This window comes from Chlorocebus sabaeus, chromosome 4, assembly GCF_047675955.1.
Source record: "Chlorocebus sabaeus isolate Y175 chromosome 4, mChlSab1.0.hap1, whole genome shotgun sequence".
Classification (NCBI taxonomy): Eukaryota; Metazoa; Chordata; class Mammalia; order Primates; family Cercopithecidae; genus Chlorocebus; species Chlorocebus sabaeus.
The window spans coordinates 25,655,922-25,678,713 of NC_132907.1; the positions used below are offsets into that span (position 1 = coordinate 25,655,922).

The 22,792-nt window shown below is 41.8% G+C and overlaps 1 protein-coding gene across 4 annotated transcripts in view; it reads right to left on the minus strand.

Moving 5' to 3' along the window:
* OCLN (occludin) overlaps positions 1-22,792 on the minus strand; it is a 59,990-nt gene that overhangs the window by 24,982 nt on the left and 12,216 nt on the right. For all 4 annotated transcript variants that reach the window (XM_007974510.3, XM_007974504.3, XM_007974527.3 and 1 more), the window contains exons 3-4: positions 17,976-18,654; positions 13,702-13,863 (exon numbers count right to left, since the gene is read on the minus strand). In XM_007974510.3, the coding sequence (XP_007972701.3) occupies positions 13,702-13,863; positions 17,976-18,654 (841 nt within the window). The remainder of the gene's footprint in view (positions 1-13,701; positions 13,864-17,975; positions 18,655-22,792) is intronic.

The following is a 22,792-nucleotide window of genomic DNA, read 5'->3' on the forward strand; positions in this document are numbered from 1 at the left end:
ATTTTTATAGATCTTCACAAGAGGTAATTATGAGGATAAATTTTTATTCAAAGTTTAATTGTACTCATTAGAAGTGTTCTGATTATGTCACTTGTGAAAAAATTCTTTGTGACAAATAACACCTAACACTCCTTGGAGAGTTAATGAAAACATCCTAAACCCCTGTGGGATGCCAAAAGGAAAACAAAGAGGGCAGTTCTCCTTTAGCACAGCTCAGGTGCTCTTCTCCAAATACGTACCATGATTCTTCCTCACCTGAGAGTAAGATGGGTCTACACCATCATGTTGGTCCTACCTTCCCCACCCTGACTCTCTGAAGTCAGAGAAGGAATAAAAAGGTCAAGAAGGAATGTTCTAGGTCACTCTGAAAGAAAATCTTCTCTCCTCCAAAACAAAGATTGGGGAAAACACTTATCCCCACTTAAATCAATTTCGTATTTCATTTAGAGTTACTAAAAGCAAAATATATGCAAATTATATGCAATCATAGCTAATCCTAATTTTTCCCCTCACCCTAATTTCATCCCTAGTTCACATATGGGAAAGAGTCAGACTAGACCTGCATCCATGCGGCCTAGCAATGTGCAAAAGCCATCCACCACTAAGAAGGAAAGGGAAGTTCGCCTGCTGAGTATCCAGCATGTGCCAGGCAAACCTGACTGTTTATTCTCACCATCACCCAGGGAGACACAATTATCTCTATTTTCGGATGAGAAAATTGAGCTTCTATGGTTAAATTAACTTGCTCAAAGTCACAGAGAAGGTAAAGTAGCAGAGGGGAGATTTGAACGCTGGTCCATCTAGCTCCAAAGCCCAGCTCTTTCTGGCATAACAAACTGCCACCTCAAGAATTCAAACATGGCTTGAAGTACCCATCTTGGGTACCTGGTATTTTGACTGGTCTTTGTAACGAAGGAGACCATTCTCATTGTCTTAAACTCCTCACTGTTTTGAAGAATTTTATTTGCCTATTAGTTTAACTTGGTAAGAGCAGCTATTGATGCAAAATTATTATGAGTATGTTTCAGTCACCATGTGCTTTTGTTTGGGTCAGCGTTTAGGAACACCTCTCTCAAAAAGGAAAGAGTAGGTTTTTCCCAGCTTGGTGATAAAAGTGGAGAAATACCTCAGGCAGCAGAGGGAGGAGCATCTTAATCTCAAGGATCATCTCCAGGTTTACAACCTGCCCATTCCACCCTCCTCAGCCCTATGCCCTTGTACTACAGGTTCTCAACAGTAAGTGATCTAACTCGTTTTTCCTGTTTTCTGATATTTTACACCCTCAGATACTCCCCCCATAAAAGCTTCAAAATTGACTGGAAAGTTCTCTTAGACTTTTCTCCACCTTGGGTCACTTGAAGGCAGACGGTCCCACATGTACTAATCCCACAAAAAAAGAGATCGTGGACCAGGTTTGAACATGTCTGGTTATTTTACCTTGCTCAGGTGGCACTCAGGATTTAGGAAACAAATTGCCCCTACCCAACTACATGCTGTCCAAAAATACTAATAATATAGACCAATGAGAACTATAAATAAAATCCTAAGCCCCCAACCGAGAGACTCCCTTTTGGCCAAGAGTACTTCGGAGAAATCTTAACTGAGTTCCTGGCCATGAGAGAATGGGAGGTCAGACACAACTCATTTACTCCCTCCCTTTTGTAGTTCAGGCACAACTGACCAGCATTCATGTTAACATAGAGATCATCAAGATTGATAGAAACAGACTCTTTGTGGCAATAAAACACCAAGTTATAAACAAGACCTAAGGCCATGCCAGACAAGGGTTAAATCCCACACCCCTATATTTGTCCTAACCATACACTATGTTCTAACTACCATAATAAGGTTGCTCTTTTTCTCCAGCAGCCAAACAAGCACTAGCCTCAAGATAAGCAAGATTAAAGCAATTGCATAAACCTACTATGTGCCCACAAAAATTAAAAATAAAAACTTACAAAAAAATACAAAAAGAAAACAACTGCAGCTCATCCACCAACAGATACTGACTGACCCCTGTTCCACAAGCCATACAGCTTTGACTGGACAAGAAACTGATTTCAGTAACTTCCTCCTGATCAGAGTGGTTCTGGCCAGCTTGCAGAGGCTGCATGTGAGCGCCTCGTGTTCCTGTTTCACCTTTTATTGAGACGAAGTCTCACTTTGTTGCCCAGGATGGAGTGTAGTGGCACTGTGTCGGCTCACTGCAACCACCGTCTCCTGGGTTCAAGCAATTCTCCTGCTTTAGCCTCCCAAGTAGCTGAGATTACAGGCGCCCACCACCACACCCAGCTAATTTTTATATTTTTAAAAGAGAAGGAGTTTCACCATGTTGGCCAGCTGGTCTTGAACTCCTGACCTCAGGTGATCCACCTGCCTCGGCCTCCCAAAGTGCTGGGATTACAGGCGGGAGCCACTGTGCCCGGCCCCTGTTTCACCTTTTGATGTACAGGGTCTAACTGTAATACATTTAAATGTTAAGTCTCCACCCCAAAGTGAACATGGGATGCATGTAACATGAATGTTTGTTCATTACGCATGCATCAGGACCCTATTCATGGATATTCATAGCTCCTCCTATAACCTGTTGAATAGGAACGTATAGCCAACCTATTCAGCATTAAGCTCTTGTCCCAACTCCATCTCCTTCTAAGTGCCTTTCAGTGTCTGCCAGAAGCTACGCTTCCAAGACTGTCAAGGATGGCCACCTTGCAGGTTGTAACCCTTTATAATAAACAGTCTCCTTTCTACTTTTTTCTTCCCTTTCACAGCTGGAGATTCTTTCTAAATTTATAATTGTGTCATCTTTAGGTTGACACCAGCAAAGGTAAATTCTGAAATTCCCTGAGAGTCAACAAGTTATTAGAGCTCTGGAAGAGGATGAGGTAGAAAAACCTTGTACTCAATGAGGCTTATCAATGATCTCATTCAAGGCCCCTTACTTAAATGAAAATCCCTGTGAATTTCAGACTGTTAAATATACCTGTACCTCATGCCAGAGTTTTTCAACAGGTGTGCCACGATGTCTTTGGTCATCCAGCCTGTGAGCCAATCATCTGCACTTCCAGATCCCCCTCAGTTTACTCCAGTATCTTGTACTAAGTTACCATTTTCCAAGTATGCCATGATGTAATGATAACATGCTTACAGTTTAATGGTTGCAGCTTGAATCTATAAAATAGTGGTTCTCAAAATATGGTCCCCAGACCAGCTACATTAATATTACCGACCTACGCCCCACCCAGGCATAGCGTGCGCATCATGAACTCCAGGGTGGGAGTGAGTGGGCTGTTTCAATGAGCCCTACAGGTGACTCTGTTGCCTGCAAAAGTTTGAGAACCACTGATGTAGACACAATTCTCTTCGATGTTGCACATCACTGTACCTCATAAAGACATACAAGTTACAGGTCTCGTTTGCCTGCAGTGATGCACAAACCTGACAGTGCCTGTTTTTTGGGCCCAGGTATCATAAAATAACCTAGAACAACAGTGAGAAGGTTCAGCATGACAATAGCTGAGGGTACCTACTTATAACACAATAGAAACATTAATTGATTCTCAACCCTGAGAAGGACCTCTATCATACCAACAACACAGTGGAAAAGGGAAGGAACACATCTTTCCCTAAATAAAGGAGAGAAGGCACTTTGGCTTGTCATATCTATAAAGGGTTAGTCATTTGTGAAAAGGACACTAATGATCAGGCAATAGACTATACTTCCTCAGGACTATGCCTCATAAAAAGTTGACCTTTACCCCATCAAAACGCTTATAAAAATCAAGAGTATCAGAGAAACTGGTTGAGTTTTGCCACCTCAGCAATTGCCAAAAGGTAAAAAGTAGGAGAGAAAACACATTAGGCCAATAAACATGACATGTTCAGAAGAAATATAAACCAAGACAACAGTGATACACTTTTACACATTTGACTGGAAAATATTATAAAGTCTAACACCACCAAGAGTTGCTCGTTTAGATTATATATGAAAAATAATTTGGCATTGTTTTATAGAAATGTACACTCACAGGCTGGGCACGGTGGCTCACGCCTGTAATCTCAGCACTTTGGGAGGCCAAGGCGGGTGGATCACGAGGTCAGGAGATCGAGACCACCCTGGCTAACATGGTGAAACCCCATCTCTACTAAAAATACAAAAAATTAGGCAGGTGTGGTGGTGGGCACCTGTAGTCCCAGCTACTCAGGAGGCTGAGGCAGGAGAATGGCGTGAACCCGGGAGGCGGAGCTTGCAGTGAGCAGAGACCACACCACTGCACTCCAGCCTGGGTGACAGAGCGAAACCCCATCTCAAAAAAGAAAAAAAAGAAAGAAATGTACACCCACAAATGCTGCATCCCAGAAGCTCCACTCTTAGGTACATAGCCAAGAGAAATGTTCACAAGTATAGGTGATTTTAAAATGTTCATGGGGCCAGGCAGGGTCGCTCATGCCTGTAATTCCAGCACTTTGGGAGGCCAAGACAGGTGGATCACTTGAGGTCAGGAGTTTGAGACCAGCCTGGCCAACATGGCAAAACCCTGTCCCTACTGAAAATACAAAAATTAGCCAGGTGTGGTGGCATACGCCTGTAATCCCAGCTACTTTGGAGGCTGAAGTGGGAGAATTGCTTGAACCTGGGAGGCGGAGGTTACAGTGAGCCAAGATCATGCCACTACACTCCAGCCCAGGCAACAGAGCGAGACACTATCTCAAAAAATATAAATAAAAAATAAAAATGTTGATGGCATTTGTAATGGTTTTAGTAATCCAAAACCCCATTAAAAGGAAACTGGATAAACTGCTATGAAATGTTATAAAATAGAGGACCAGACAATGGCGACATCAGATGGACTTCAGCTCCATCAACATGCATTAATCTATAACCTAACTCTCAGTAAAACGGCAAATGCCAAGACACTACATGCAGGTACACCTTCTACAAAGTTAAAAAACACCCAAAACAAAATCATGTATTGCTAAGTTATATATATACATAGGTAAAAACTTCTTAAAAAGCAAATTATAATAAACTCCAAATTCTAGACAGCCTACCTCTGGGGGCAGGTAGAAGCAAGTAGATGAGAGAGTGAAAACTGTATAATGTAACTTAGTAATGTATTGTAATTATTAGGTGGGATGGTAGATCTGCAGGTGTTCATTATGAAACAATAAATGTACCAGGAATGCTATGCATGGACTAAAGGTGATCATGTCATAACTAAGAATTGAATTAATCTATTTCTGTGCACCTGAAGTCCAGTTTTTGTTTTTAGAGACAGAGTCTCACTTTGTCACCCAGTCTGAAGTGCAGTGGCACATCTCGGCTCACTGCAACCTCCACCTACCAGGTTCAGGTGGATTTCCCACCTCAGCCTCCAGAGGAGCTGGGACTAGAGGCGTGTGCCACCAGGCCCGGCTAATTTTGTATTTTCAGTAGAGATGGGGTTTTACCACGTTGGCCAGGCTGGTGTCAAACTCCTGACCTCAAGTGATCCACGTACCTTGGCCTCCCAAAGTGCTGGGATTACAAGTCTCAGCCACTATGCTCAGCCTTAAAGTCCAGTTTTTAAAAAGGTAATCATTGGCTGGACACGGTGGTTACCTGTAACCCCAGCACTTTGGGAAGCTGAGGCGGATGGATCACCTGAGGTCAGGAGTTTGAGACCAGCCTGGCCAACATGACGAAACCCCATCTCTACTAAAAATATAAAAATTAGCCGGGTGTGGTGGCGGGTGCCTGTAATCCCAGCTACTCGGGAGGCAGAGGCAGGAGAATTGCTTGAACCCAGGAGGTGGAGGTTGCAGTGAGCCGAGATCACACCACTGCACTCTAGCCTGTGTGACAGAGCGAGACTCCATCTCAAAAAATAATTTAAAAAAAAAAAAAAAAAAGGTAATCATTAAGGTTTTTCCTAAGAATCTAATGGCATGGAAATGCTCAATTAGGGTTCTAATCCTGGCTTTGTCGCCCATATGTGACCCCAGGAATGCGGACGAAAATGCTTTCTGTTAATATAAAACATATTTAACTTCAACATCAATTTTGTCTATTCTCTAAAAATATTATCATATACTGTTACAAAATGGCTTAATAGCCCCCTTTTACACAATTATTCTGGCCAAAATGTGTTCAAAAAAGGAAGAATAATCAAAAGACTCAACTTTCACCAAAAAATGTAAAATTTCAGAAAACACAATTTCAGTATTATTCAAGTTGACCATCTGGGAACAAAATTAAGTTAGTGTTTATCTCATACTATAATAAAAAACAAGCTTCTCAATCTGAATAAAGTTATGACATTTGGTTAATAGCAAATATCAATATTGGTCCAGTAGTGGTGACAAATGTACCATACTAATGTAGGATGTTAACAATAAGGACAACTAGCTGCACTGTGTGTAGTGGCTCACACCTGTAATCCCACCACTTTGGGAGGCCAAGCCAGGAGAACTGCATGAGTTCAGGAGTTCAAGACTAGCCTGGGCAACATAGCGAACTCTGTCTCTACTTTAAAAAAAAAAAAAAAAAAAGTCAGCCAGGCATAGTGGCATGTGCCTGTAGTCCTAGTTACTTGGGAGGCTGAAGTGGGAGGACTGCTTGAGCCCAGCAGTCAAGGCTGTAGTGAGCTATGGTTGTACCACTGCACTCCAGCCTGGGCAACAGAGTGAGACTTTGTCTCAAGAAAAAAACACAAAAGGGAAAATTGAGTGCCATGGTATACAGAAATCCATCGTAATATAATTGCAACTTTTCTGTAAATCTATTATAAAATGAAACGTTTATCTTCAAAAACAAGGGGAGTGGTCCATTGTATATCCCGGATGTTAAAAAAACAAAAACACAAAAACTGGATTGGGTGCACGACACTTCTAAGTTTGCTAAAAATTACTGTAAATTTTTAATGGGTGATTACTATTTATGGTATATAAATTATACCTCAATAAAGCTGTTTAAAAAAACAAGTTTCTGGTAGTCTAAAGCTTCCAGTGATCTTAAAGGTCTAGATTGGGCAAAAATAAAAACAAGAAACATGAGAGAGGAACATTACACCAATCAAGGATGTTAAAATGTACCAAGGACTGACATATGTTTAACTCAACCCTCTACACACATTTAGTACACATGGGGTAAAAAAACAAAACTTTAAGATACCAAAGAAACTATAGGAGCGTATTATTTAAACCTTGAAGGGGGTATAAAACTTTCTAGGAACAAAGATATGTAGAAGCCATAAAGAAACAGACAGGAAATGTAAGTACATAAAAAAATAAGAAGTCTGGGCACGGTGGCAAATGCCTGCAATCCCGACACTTTGGGAGGCCAAGGCACAAGGACCACTTGAGGCCAGGAGTTCAAAACCAGCCTGAGCAACACAGTGAGACCCTCTCTCTTAAAACAAACAAAAAAACACTGTAGACAAAGGTGAAAGACCACAATAATGTGTGAGAAATTATCATCAATAAGACAAAATATTAATAACCATAATATAAAAAACTCCAGTCAGGAAAGAACAAACAATCACAGAAAACTAAGCTATGCTCTGAAGACATCAAGTGATGAAGAACAGGAAATAAGCATATGCTTAATCACCAAATTTTGAAAATGAAACTTTATTTTTACTTACTGGATTAACAAAAATGAATGACAGATAATAACCAGAGCAGAAAAAAAATGTTGGGAACTGAGCAATTTCATATACCATTAGGGTTAGTAGAACCTGCAGAGCTTTTAAAAACAATTCAACTTGGTAATCCCTCGTAAAATGCTTTTTTTCAAGAGAAGGGTCTTGCTCTATTGCCTAAGCTGGAGTACAGTGACACAACCATAGCTCACTGTAGCCTCAAACTCTTGAGCTCAAGAGATCCTCCTGTCTCATTCTCCTGAATAGCTGGGACTACAGTCGAGTCACCATGCCCAGCTAACCTAGTAAAATTTTAAGTGTGCACACTCGATGACTAGCTCTGGAAATTTATCTTACACAAACACTAGCAAGAGTGCATAAAGACATGTGAGAGAATGTTCACTGCAGCATTATCTGTAATAGTAAACTGAACACAATTAAAACATCCATAAACAGGAGAATGAATCGTTTACTCATACTATGAAATACCACCCAGCTGCTAAGAGCAAGTAGGTCTGTGTGCTGACAGACTTGGAAAGATGTTCACAAAACAAAGTTTTTAAAAAAGCAAACTGCACACAATGTGTACATTATGATCCTATTTTTGGTTTTAAAATAACATAAAATTGGCTGGGCATGGTGGCTCATGCCTGTAATCCCAGCACTTTGGGAGGCCGAGGCAGGTGGATCACCTGAGGTCAGGAGTTCAACCAATATGGTGAAACCCCGTCTCTATTAAAAGTACAGGCCGGGCGCGGTGGCCACGCCTGTAATCCCAGCACTCTGGGAGGCCGAGACGGGTGGATCACGAGGTCAGGAGATCGAGACCATCCTGGCTAACACGGTAAAACACTGTCTCTACTAAAAATACAAAAAATTAGCCGGGCATGGTGGCGGGCGACTGTAGTCCCAGCTACTCGGGAGGCTGAGGCAGGAGAATGGCGTGAACCCGGGAGGTGGAGCTTGCAGTGAGCTGAGATCCGGCCACTGCACTTCAGCCTGGGCGACAGAGCGAGACTCCGTCTCAAAAAAAAAACAAAAAAATGTACAAAAATTAGCTAGACATGGTGGTGTGCGCCTGTAATCCCAGCTACTCAGGAGGCTGAGGCAGGAGAATCACTCGAACCCAGGAGGTGGAGGTTGTAGTGAGCTGAGATTGCGCCACTGCACTCCAGCCTGGGCGACAGAGCAAGACTCCATCTCAAAACAAAAAACAAAAAAACCACCAAATTATTAAAAATAACAACATTACATTATTTACCATATGCAAGGTATTATACTAAGTATTTTACAAATATCAACCAGTTTGAGGCCGCAGTGAGCTATGACTGAACCACTGCACTCCAACACAGGTGACAGAGCTACACCCTGTCTCTAAATAAATATTAACAAAATTAAAAAAAAAAAATTTAAGGAAGTATGACCATACTTCTGATTTAGAGTAAGAAGTAGGAAAAGAAAAAGATGATTAAAGAAAGTACCCTGGGCCAGGCATGGTGGCTCACGCCCGTAATCCCAGCACTTTGGGAGGTGGAGGCGCATGGATCACGTGCTCAGGAGTTCGAGGCTAGCCTGGCCAAGATGGTGAAACTCCGTCTCTACTAAAAATACAAAACTTAGCCAGGCGTGGTGGCAGGTGCCTGTAGTCCCAGCTACTTGAGAGGCTGAGGCAGGAGAATCGCTTTAACCCAGGAGGCGGAGGTTGCAGTGAGCTGAGATAGTGCCATTGCACTCTAGCCTGGGCAATAGAGCAAGACTCCTTCTCCCAAAAAAAAAAAAAAAAAGTACCCCAAAGTGCTAACTGAAAACCACTTGAACCTGGGAGCGGGAGGTTGCAGTGAGCTGAGATTATGCCATTGCACTCCAGCCTGGCAACAGAGTGAGACTTTGTCTCAAAACAAACAAACAAACAAAAAATTATTTATATAGTCGGCCCTTGAACAACCAGGTTGGAACTGCATGGGTCCACATATATGTGGATTTTTTTCAACTAAACACAGATGGAAAACAGTATTGGCGGGATGCAAAACCCGGGTATCCAGAGGGCCAATTTTTCATACACATGGGTTCCACCAACTACAGGAGTTGAATATGCATGGGGGTCCTGGAACCAACCCCCTGAGTATACCAAGGAATGGCTGCACTTCACTGTATTTTCCAAATCATCCATACTTAAACAAACATAATATTTAACTTAAAAAATCAGATCTGAAATTTGAGGGCAGAACAAAACAAAGACCTGCAAAGTTTAATTAAACAAATCTTAAAACATTTAAAATACAAACTGGTATCCATCTGAGTGACTATAAAAGACCAGGTTATAAAGCAAGCAGTGTGCAAACATGAGCTGTTTATTTTACAAGGAACAAGATATCCAGAAAAAGGAAGAGAAAAAAGCAACAACACTAAAAAGCCCTAAGAAGGGCAGAGAAACCACCGTGTTCAGCCAACAGGGACAGGGAATTACAAAACTCTAAGTTTTCTCACAGATTATACAAAAGGGCTAAAACCTGTTTGTTTGTTTTTTTGTTTTTTTTGTTTTTTTTTTTTTTGAGACGGAGTCTCGCTCTGTCGCCCAGGCTGGAGTGCAGTGGCCGGATCTCAGCTCACTGCAAGCTCTGCCTGCTGGGTTCACGCCATTCTCCTGCCTCAGCCTCCGGAGTAGCTGGGACTACAGGCGCCCGCCACCTCGCCCGGCTAGTTTTTTGTATTTTTTAGTAGAGACGGGGTTTCACCATGTTAGCCAGGATGGTCTCAATCTCCTGATCTCGTGATCCGCCCGTCTCGGCCTCCCAAAGTGCTGGGATTACAGGCTTGAGCCACCGCGCCCGGCCGCTAAAACCTGTTTTAAACACTGAAGGCACAGCTTTTGACTACCCTCTGCTCTGAGAGGTGGGGGGGGCAGGAGGCGTGTTATAATCCTGAAGATGCTAAAAATCCAAGAAAGAAGGCAGTAAGATTTAGCAACATAATAAAATTCTAGACCGACCGCAATCTGTAGGGAGGGATTAAATTAATATTGAGTAGCTAATTGTTACTGTAGTAATTTTTTATTTTGCTTTTTTGAGACAGGGTCTCGTTCTGTCACCCAGGCTGGAGTGCAGTGGCGAGATCATGACTCACTGCAGCCTTGACCTCCCAGGCTCCAGCAATCCTCCCACCTCAGCTTCCCAAGTAGCTGGGACTACAGGCACCTGTGCCCATGTCCAGCTAGTTTTTTTAAATTTTTTGTAGATATAGAGTCTTGCCATGTTGCCTCAGATGGTCTTAAACTCCTGGGCTCAAGTGATCTTTGTTGGCCTCGCAAGTACTGGGATTACAGACTTGAGTTTTTCTTTTTCCCCCAAATCAACCATTATTAGCTATTCGGGGAGTAACCTATCTCGGCTCTTTGCAATCAATAAAACCCAAATTTTAATTCTCCTTTAATGCAAGTAGTTAATTCTAGATTCTTGTCCATTATTTTAAGTAGAAATTGTTTTGATATTAATTTCTCATGACCAAAAGAAACAAAACTCCCTAATCTACTCCACTGTGAACAGTTTAGATGCAGGATGACACAATTCCACAGCGAAAGCCACATTATCAGGGTGAAACTAATTCAAGCAGAAATGAGAGTAACAGGCTACATCTGCCTGTTGCCATCAATTAAAGAAAGAATGAGAACGTGGTATTGAATTCCGCGACATGAACTTGGGCAGGTGAGGGGAGAATAGAAAGAAAGGCAAAATACCAGTGGTTAAACCACCTCCAAATAATTTATTTTAAATAGGCTTTCTAAGGCATTTCAGTTCAGAAAACTGAAGGGGAGAGGAAAAGAAATGAGGAATTTGCCCTAAGTATCACATAAAACATTAGTCTGGGCAAAATCATATATCTGCTATTCAACAGATAGTTCTTTTACATACAATGAAAATACTTGTTACTAGAGAGAAACAATGAAGTTCACGTGCAACAACCCACAGGGTATCACATTTCCAGAGGTTCAAGGAGGAATTTTATTAAAATAATACCTTTCTAAAAGCTAAGTCGTTCTTTCACCTTAATCATCATCACCTCCATAAGTTACAATAGTTATCTTTTGCCAAGTTATCAAAAGCAACTAGAACTGATTAAACCTACGTGATAGTAAATCAGATGAGAGACCAAAGTTCACTGGTACTCTAATATTACTGGCATTGGTCTCCCTTGAGTTGGGTTTGTTGTTTTTAAGCCTCTTGAAACCTTAAGTAAACAAATCTAACTGCCAGTGAAAACTAACACACCCAGAAACTCTCAGCGAAACATTTACTTCATAGCTCCTAATATAGACCTGTCCTATTCCAGCTACAGGTGGCCTTGCCTGGAGGTAAAGGTCGAAAGAAAACACTTCCTAACACCTTCTCATGTTAAAGCGAGGGGAAAAAAACCAGGGCTTTGAGTCAAGGGCAGGGACATAAGAACTATCATCTCAGTGGTGAATACATACCACAGCCTTCTTGGCTTTCCTAAGACTGCTTCATTTTTACTCCTTAATTAACCAGAAAAAAAATTCATCTATCTTCCTAGATTCCCTTAAAAATCAGACTTATAGAATGTTAGAGCTAAGCCTTCAAGATAGTAATGTCTCGCCTATCATCCCAGCACTTTGGGAGGCCAAGGCAGGCAGATCACTTGAGGTCAGGAGTTCAAGACCAGCCTGGCGAACATGGTGAAACCCCGTCTCTCCTAAAAATACAAAAGAACTAATCAGGCATGGTGGTATGCACCTGTAGTCCTAGCCACTCGGGAAGCCGAGGCAGGAGAATTGCTTGAACCCGGGAGGTGGAGGTTGCAGTGAGCCGATATTGCACCACTGTACTCCAGCCTGAGCAACAGAGCCAGACTCCGTCTCAAAAAGAAAAAAAAAGATATTAACGTCTTTACCCTAGACCTGACCAGCAGCAGCCAGCATCCATCTTTAGCCAGCCCACTCCCCACCCCACTCCCAGAGGCCAAAATAAACCTCCCCGGGAACCAGTGGCAATACCTTCATGACAATCAATCAATCTGCTCAAAGAACCCTGTGATGTCAGTTTCTGAGGTAGCTTCTAACAGGACCCTAAGAGGATTTCTTAGAAAAAGTTTCACTCCAAACATCTTTTCGTTTTTATTTTTTCCGAGACAGGGTCTCACTCTGCCACCCAGGCAAGAGTGCCAGTGGCAGAATCACAGCTCACTGCAGCTTCAACCTCCCATGCTCCAGTGATTCTCCCACCTCAGCCTCCTGAGTAGTGGGGACTTCCGGCATACACCATCATGCCCAGCTAATTTTTTTTTTTTTTTTTTTTTTTGTAGAGACAGGGTCCCATTATGTTGCCCGGGTTGTTCTCAAACTCCTGGACTCAAGTGATCCTCCCACCTTGGCTTCTCTAAGTGCTGGGATTCCAAGTGTGAGCCACCACACCTGACCTCTAAACATCTCTAAAGAGTTTACTAACACTCATTTGGGAGGCATTTTTAAAGAGAGGAACTTTCCAGGCTTTCAGCAAATCACATCATATAGGAAGCCTGGTAAGATTAATAGTACATATTTTTAAAAGGAAATTGTTCTAATCTGTCTTTGCCTCACTGAAGTATTTCATAATGTTAACTCAGAATTAGTCACTGTGGTTTGTCATGCTGTTATCTATGTCAAAAGTTTAAAAGGCCTGCCACCTGCTATTCCAAAAACACCCTTGCCAATCTTGACCCAAGAGAGCACCTTTGGCAATGGTTTCTGTTTATCTCCAAAATGATAAGCAGAAACATAAAAGGCAGTAGGGGAAGAAGCAGTTTTTGTTTTGCAAAAACCAAGTTCTTTCTGCATGATTTTTTTAGAAGCCATTTCTTTTCAAAACCTAGATTCACTCCTTGAAAATGGAAAGCTGATTTTCACTTTTTAGTAAAACCATTTCCACTTAGCCCACCCTCTTAAAATTCTGAGTAAAAACCAATGCAACAACTTTTGCAACACATACAAACATTAATTATAAGAATAAAGTTTAACAAAGCACTAAAAACTCAGACACAAATTTGGGGCTTTAATAAAAGATGTAAAGTTTTTTTTTTTAACACTTACCCACTCCTCGACATTGGGGGACTGCTCTTCATAAATGTGTTCCTTGTCCCACAAAATATTGGACTTGTCATACCTGTCCATCTTTCTTCGAGTTTTCACAGCAAAGAAAATTATTAAAGCAAAAGCCACAATAATCAAGAAACCCAGTACAATGGCAATGGCCTAAAAAGGGGTGAAAAACATTGGCATAATTAGATTTAATTACTTAATCACAATTCACCCTCTACATACTATTAAAACCCTTATCTACCTAAGGCCCTACTAAATCCATGTGGTTTAACTTACAGAAAACTGAAGCAAATAGTTACATTTCAGACATATCATAAAACCTAACCCACACTAACTGGGCTAAGGCCAGCAAATGTACACACATACATACTACTTGATTCAATCTTCAGAAAATGCCTAACGTTAAAAACTATCAATCATCACCCTCATTTCAGAGCTGTAGAAAATTAGTTCCAAAGCTTGTGCATCTATGGGCCACAGTTTTATAAACAGATGAGAATGGCCAGTAAAGTAACTCAATCATTGGTATACTTCTAAAGGGCCTGAAAAATGCTATTCAAAAGCTTTAAAATAGCCAATCATGCTTGTAATCTTGTTCAAAACACATGCTTAGCAAGCCTTTTTACAATGAATGTAAATTTCAGTCCACAGATCTCTATCTTACCAAAAATGATGAAGACATGGATCTAATCAAGCTGTAAGTAGTAAATTGACTAATGATTCGTTTGGTCTGGCACGTTTCTCTGTTTTAGGAGTCTTGCATACTTACTAGAAAGGGCCCTGTGACAAACTTCCTACTCTTAACAGTTCTCCCAGCAGTGATAGGATATTAAATGGTATATTGGCCTAGGAGGCACTTGAAGTTGAGGGAAGTACCAGGCCTCTGCCCTGGATGTCTGCTAATGGGAACAAGAGGCTCTCCTTCCAGCTGTCTGACAGTGACATCATTTTTCAAAGACTACAAGTTTCAAGTAGTAAGGGAACTAAGAGGGATGGATGGGGGTGTGATAGGATAGGAATACCAACCTTCAGTCCCTATCTACCATGGACATGTCTAAATGGCAACAACGAGCACTGTGAAAACCTACATCTGCAGGGAAAACCTTCTGTCTTCAAAATAATGGCAGACAGATACTAGAGGTCTAACTCCAAAGGAGTGACTCATTCAGGAATGGGAATTCCTGAGTCAGTGTAAGAAAAAAGGAAAACAAGGGAAAAAAGATTAGTAACTCAGAAATGTTTCAGATGTGAATATAATCAGGATGACTCATGGTTACTAAGGTAGGTTTCTCAACCCCAACCTGCACATTTGAATCACTTGCATTGCTTTAAAACATACTTACACTCTGAAAACTATAAAACACAATTAAAAGAAGTTTAACAAGACCTACATAAATTGCAAGACATCTTATGTTCATGAATCAGAAGACTTGTAATTGTAAAGATGACAATACATCCAAAATTGACCTACAGATTCAATATAACCCTTCAAAATCCTAGCTGGCATTTTTTTCCAAAATTGACATGCTCATCTTAAAATCCATATGGAAATGCAAGGAATCCAGAATCTAGCCAAAACAGTTTTGAAGAACAAATTTGGAGAACTCCCAGTCCACAATTCAAAACTTACTACAAAGCTACAGTAATCAAGACAGTATGGTACTGGCATAAGGACATATGATTAATGGAACTGAATTGAGAGCCCAGAAATAAATGTCCACATTTATGATCAATTCATTTTTGACAAAGGCATGAAGAAAACTTAGTGGAGGAAAAGTCCTTTCAACAAGAACACTAAGACAACTGCATATAAACATGTGAAAGCTTTCAGAACCCTTGCTTCTATCACGCCCAAAATTAACACAACATGAATCACAGACCTAACGGTAAGAGCTAAAATTATGAAACTACAGAAAAGTTAAAAAATAGACAATGTAGGAGTAAATCCTTGTGACCTTGAATTGGGCAAAACATTAGCTATGACACGAAAAATACAAGCAACAGAAGAAAAATTAAATAAACTGGACATCATCAAAACTAAAAACTTTTTTCTTTTTTTTGAGACAGAGTTTTCGCTCTTGTTGTCCAGGCTGGAGTGCAGTGGCACAATTTCGGCTCACTGCAATCTCCACCCCCTGGGTTCAAGTGATTCTCCTGCCTCAGCCTGAGTAGCTGGGATTACAGGAGCGTACCACCATGTCCAGCTAATTTTTTTATTTTTAGTAGAGACAGGGTTTCACCATGTTGGCCAGGCTGGTCTCGAACTCCTGACCTCAGGTGATCCACCCACCTTGGCCTCCCAAAGTGCTGGGATTACAGGCGTAAGCTACCATGCCCAGCCCAAAACTAAAAACTTTTATGCAAAGGATACCATCAAGAAAGTGAAGATGCCTATAATCCCAGTGGTTTGGAAGGCCAAGGCAGGATTGCTTGAGCCCAGGAGTTCCAGCCCAGACTGGGCAACAAAGTGAGACCCTATCTCTACAGAAAAAATTTTTAAAAAATTATCCGAGTGTGGTGGCATGCCCCTGTGGTCCTAGCTACACAGGAGACTGAGGTAGGAGGGTCACTTGAGCCCAGGAGGTCAAGGCTGCAGTGAGCAGTGACTGCATCACTGCATCCCAGCGTGGGTGACAGAGTGAGACTCTGTCTCAAAAACAAAACAAAAACAAAAATAGCCCAATTAAAAAATGGGCAAGTCTAGGCCGGGCGCAGTGGCTCACGCCTGTAATCCCAGCACTTTGGAGGCCGAGGCAGGCAGATCACAAGGTCAGAAGATCGAGACCATCCTGGCTAACACGGTGAAACCCCATCTCTACTAAAAATACAAAAAATTAGCCGGGCGTGGTGGAGGGCACCTGTAGTCCCAGCTACTCGGGAGGCTGAGGCAGGAGAATGGTGTGAACCCGAGAGGTGGAGCTTGCAGTGAGCCGAGATCGTGCCACTGCACTCCAGCCTGGGTGACAGAGCAAGACTCCATCTCAAAAAAAAAAAAAAAGGGGCAAGTCATCTAAATAGCCATTTCTCCAAAGATAAAAGAGAAATGGCCAGTAAGTACATGAAATGACGCTCAATAACATTAGCTACAAGGAAAATATAAATCAAAATCACAATGAAGCACCACTTCACTTCTCACCCATCAGCATGGCTAGAATCAAACAGACAATAACAAGTGTTGGTGAGGATGTGGAGAAATCGGAACCGTCATACATCTCTGGTGTGAATGTAAAATGATGCAAACTCTTTGGAAAAACTCTGGTAGCTCCTCAAAAGATTGAAGAGTCACCATATGACCCAGCAATTTCACCCCTAGGTATAACCCAACTCAAGAAATCATTAAAACATAGGTTTACACAAAAACGTATACAAGAATGTCTATAGCATGATTCTTTTTATTTTTTTTTGAGATGGAGTCTTGCTCTGTCGCTCAGGTTGGACTATATGGGCGTGATCTCGGCTCACTGCAAGCTCCACCTTCCGGGTTCATGCCATTTCTCTTGTCTCGGCCTCCCAAGCAACTGGGACTACAGGCGCTCGCCACCATGCCCTGCTGATTTTTTTTATTTTTAATAGAGACGGGATTTCACTGTATTAGCAAGGATGGTCTCAATCTCCTGACCTCGTGATCTGCCCGCCTCAGCCTCCCAAAAGTGCTGGGATTACAGGCGTGAGCCACTGCGCCTGGCCTAGCATGATTCTTAATAGCCAATGTAGACATGGCCCAAATGTCTATCAACTGATAAATAAAATGTGGTTTATCCACATACTGGAATATTAGCAATAAAAAGGAACGAGGGAATGGCACAAGCTATGACATGGGTAAACGTTAAAAACATTATGCTAAGTAAAAGAAGCCCATCATAAAGGCTACATTGTGTGATTCCATTTGTATGAAATACCTAGAGAATAGACAAATTTATAGATGTAGGATTAGTGGTTGCCTAGGGCTAAGAACAGTTAGGGAAACGAGGAATGACCACTAACAGGTACAAGTTTCTTTTTACGATAGCGAAAATGTTCTAAAATTGATTGTGGTGATGGTGGCACAATTCTGTGACTATATTAAAAACCACTGGTTAAGTAACCAAATTACATGGTATGTTAATTATATCTTAATGACACTCAGTCCCTCCCCCAGATTTAATTAGAAGTGGAGCCTTGTCATTAATATTTTTTAAGAGTTTCCAGAGTGATTCTATTACATATCCCAAGTTGAAAGCCTCTGGCTAAGGAGATGGAGAAAAAACCCAACACACCACTCATACCTCCTGGGGATCCACAACACAGTAGTGATATAAATACTGATCCACGTAGAGTCCAGTAACGGCAGGTGTATAAAATTGGTTGCAGAGGGCATATATTTGTGAACCATACAGAGATCCAGAAGACTGAGCAGTTGGGTTCACTCCCATTATATAGACAATTGTGGCAATAAACACCATGATGCCCAGGATAGCGCTCACTATTATCACACTTAAGTAATATCTTCTTGTTCTGGACATTTCGGATCTTATAACACTGGTAGCAAAGATCACCAATGCGGCAATGAAACAAAAGGCGGCCATGGCCAACATGAAGCCCTTTGCTGCTCTTGGGTCTGTATAGCCTCCATAGCCATAGCCATAACCATAGCCATAGCCATAGCCACTTCCGTAGCTACCAAAGCCACTTCCTCCATAAGGGTAGCCTACACTACCTCCTAAAAGGGAAGTTCCATAGCCTCTGTCCCAGGCAAGCGTGGAGGCCACACATGCAAAGATGGCAATGCACATCACAATAATGAGCATAGACAGAATCCGAATCACGCCTGGAGGAGAGGTCCATTTGTAGAAGTGAAGAATTTCATCTTCTGGGTAAAAAGAGTATGCTGGCTGAGACAGCATCGGTCGAACATGCATCTCTCCACCATACATGTCATTGCTTGGTGCATAATGATTCGGTTTGCTGAAATGAACATGAAAATAATTTCAAGTTAGCACTTTTTGGTAGTAAGCAGAAAGAACACAACTTATTTGGAATAATTTAAACCCTTGGGTAAATGAAACTAAAGCTTATCTGTGCATAGGAATCACCTGGAGGGCTTGTTAAAACATAAGATTATTGGCCTCTGGCCACAACCTATTGTGCTCGGACATCTGGGTTATCTCTGTTTGGGGGTATTGTAAACAGTTTAAGTATAAACATCCTTCAATGTGTATTCTGGTATAGAAAAGTACTCATTTTTCTAGGGTATATACCCAGGAGAATTTCTGGATCACATATTTTTTTATCTCCAACTTCACTAGACAGTATCAAACTATTTTCCAAAGTGACTGTACCAATTACCTACAGTGGAAATATCCATACAATGGAATACTCCATAGCTATACTGTCCAATGTGGCAGCCACTAGCCACTTGGGTCTATCATACACTTGAAATGTATCTAGTCCGGCTGGGCATGGTGGCTCATGTCTGTAATCCCAGCACTTTGGGAGGCCGAGGCGGATGGATCGCTTGAGGTCAGGAGAGTTCGAGACCAGCCTGGCCAACATGGTGAAAACCCCGTCTCTACTAAAAATACAAAAATTAGCCAGGTATACGCCTGTAATCCCAGCTACTCAGGTGGCTGAGGCACAAGAATTGCTTGAACCGGGAGGTGGAGGTTGCAGTGGGCCGAGATCGTGCCATTGCACTCCAGCCTGGGTGACAGAGCAAGACTCCGTCTCAAAAAAAAAAAAAAAAAAGAAATGTGGCTAGTCCAAACTCAGATATGCTGTTAAAATGCACAGCGGTAAGTTCGGGGCGGGCAGATCACTTGAGGCCAGGAGTTTGAGACCAGCCTGGTAAACATGGTAAAACCTCATCTCTACTAAAAATACAAAAATTAACCAGGCATGGTGACACATGCCTGTAATCCCACTTACTTGGGAGGCTGAGGCACGAAAACCAAGAATCACTTGAACCCAGAAGGCAGAGGTTGCAGTGAGCCGCGATCACGCCCACTGCACTCCAGCCTGGGTGACAGAGCAAGACTGTCTCCAAAAAAATGTAAAAATACACAGTGGATTTCAAAGATATAATATGAAGAAAGAATGTAAAGCATCTCCTGAATCTTTCATTTTTATATCAATCACATGATGAAATAATGTTTTAGATATACAAGATTAAGTGAAGTATATTAAAATTAATTCCTTCTTTTGGCCTGGCACGGTGGCTCACGCCTGCAATCCCAGCACTCTGGGAGGCCATGGCGGGTGGATTACCTGAGGTCAGGAGTTCAAGACCAGCCTGGCTAACCTGGTGAAACCCCCATCTCTACTAAAAATACAAAATTAGCTGGGTGTCGTGGCGGATGCCTGTAATCCCAGCTACTTGGGAGGCTGAGGCAGGAGAATCACTTGAACCTGGGAGGTGGAGGTTGCAGTGAGCCGAGACCATGCCATTGCACTCCGGCCAGGGCAAAAAGAGCGAAACTCTGTCTAAAAAAAAAAAAAAAAAATTCTCCTTTTATTTTTCATGAAAGTATAAAATTACATATATGGCTCATGTTATACTTCTACAGTGCTATGAAGCCAAAACTGATGAACTATGAATACATGCAGTTACAGATAATGATGAAAAAAATGAAAAAATACATATAGCATTATTATATTTATATAAAGTTTTAAAACAGGTAAAACTGGCTGGGCGTGGTGGCTCACACCCATAATCCCAGCACTTTAGGAGGCGGGCAGGTCACCTGAGGTCAGGAATTTGAGACCAGCCTGGCCAACATGGCGAAAACCCGTCCCTACTAAAAGTATAAAAATTGGTTGTGCATTGTGGTGGTTACCTGTAATCCCAGCTACTTGGGAGGCTGAGGCAGGAGAATTGCTTGAATCCAGGAAGCAGAGGTTGCAGTGAGCCAAGATTGTGCCACTGCGCTCCAGCCTGGCCAACAGAGTGAGACTCCGTCTCAAAAATAAATAAAACAGGTAAAACTAAACTGAAATGTTTAGGATACACAAGGTGATAAAATGATAAAAGCAAGTAATGATCATAATGTCAGGACAGTAGTCTCCAGAGAAAAGGAGAGACACAGGGAAGGACTTTGAAGTGTTCTGTTTCTTGACGTGGGTAATGAGTATGTATGTTTGCTTGGTCTTTCCTCATGATCTCCTACATACATTGTATGTCCTTTTCTTTATGTATGTTTCAGTTCACCATTATTTACAAAAGCAATACAAAATAAGTGTCAGATTAGTCGTGCACTACTCAATTACTATATTCTCTAGTATGTTTTAAAAACTGTATTGTCATAAACAACTTGTGTCCCTACCATGTTTTAGGCACTAGTAAGGAAGTTAAATAACTGGAACACAACCTCCACATGATATTGTGAAATATGTATTTGGTCTTCATCTCCATTTTCTGGCATACAACTCCTAAAATCTCTGGAATCTCCAAAGTGATAAATGTCCCTTATATGTTAATGAGATGATAGGTTCCTAGCAGCCCTAGGAAGCTTTAGGATGGGAGCTAGGATTAGAGGGTTGGAACTTTTCAGCCCCAAACCCCTCTGGACAGGAAAGAGGGGCTGAAGCTTAAACTGCTCACCAATGGCCAATGATTTAGTCAATCATGCTTGTGTCATATATCTTCCATAAAAACCCAAAAGGACTGAATTCACAGAGCTTCTGGACAGCTGAACATGTGCAGGTTCCTGGAGGGTGGCACAACCAGGGAGGGCCCCTTCCCACGTACCTCGCCCTGTTCAACTCTTCATCTGGTGTTTGTTGGTATCCATTGTAATATCATCTGTTTGTTCATTCATTCATTCATTCATTCATTCTTAAAAGACAAGGTCTCCCTATGTTGCCCAGGCTGGCCTCAAACTCCTGGGCTCAAGCACTCCTCCTGCCTCATACTCCCGAGTAGCTGCGATCACAGGCGTGCACCACCACATCTGGTTTTTGTAATACCCTTTATAATAAACCAGTAATGATAAGTAGTGTTTCCCTGAGTTCTGCGAGCCACTTTAGCAAATTAATTGAACCCAAGGAGAGAACTGTGGGAATCCTGATTTACTATAGGTGGGTCAGAAACACAGGCTACAACCTGAGCTTGTGGCTGCTACGTGAAGTGGGGGCAGTCTTGTGGGAATGAGCCCTGAACCTGTGATCTGATGCTATCTCCGGACAGTGTCAGAACTCGACTGATAATTAGAAGACACAGAGCTATCGTCCACTGTAGAACTGATTACTTGGTTACTGGTGGGGAAAAATCCCCACAAATTCTGGTGATCAGAGGTCACAGACGTGTCGTGACAGAACAGCAGGAGAAACTGTTTTTGCCTACATTACACTCCACTACACTTAATCAGGGTTAAAGCTGCAAACTACTTAGAGGAGGAAATCCCTATCAATGTTTGACAGCAAATTTGGAATTCAAAAATTCACTGATAAATCTTCACATGACGAAGAAGCCCAAAACCCCTCAACATTGCTTGTTTTAGATAATGGCAGGAATCACTCTTAAAACTGACAGTATGGAAAGTATGCTACGTGAAAGAAGCCAGTTACAAAAGGCCACATATTACATGAATCCTCCATTTATACAAAATATGCAGAATAGACAAATCTATAGAGACCGAAAGTAGACCGATAGTTGCTTAGGGCTGATGGAACTGGGAGATGATTGCCAATGGGTAGGTTTCTTTGGAGAGTAATGAAATGTTCTAAAATTAATTGTGGTGATGGTTATACAACTCTGTGAATATATTAAAAATCATTAAACTATCCATTCTAAATGGGTAAATTGTAAAGTATGTTAATTATATCTCAATAAAGCTGTTATTTTCATTTATTAATTTATTTTTTGACATGGAGTTTTGCTCTTGTCTCCCAGGCTGGAGTGCAGTAGCACGATCTCAGCTCACTGCAACCTTCACCTCCTGAGTTCAAGCGATTCTCCTGCCTCAGCCTCCCAGATAGCTGGGATTACAGGCATGCACCACCATGCCTGGCTAATTTTGTATTTTTAGTAGAGATGGGGGTTTCTCCACGTTGGTCAGGGTGGTCTCGAACTCCCAACCTCAGGTGATCCACCCGCCTCAGCCTCCCA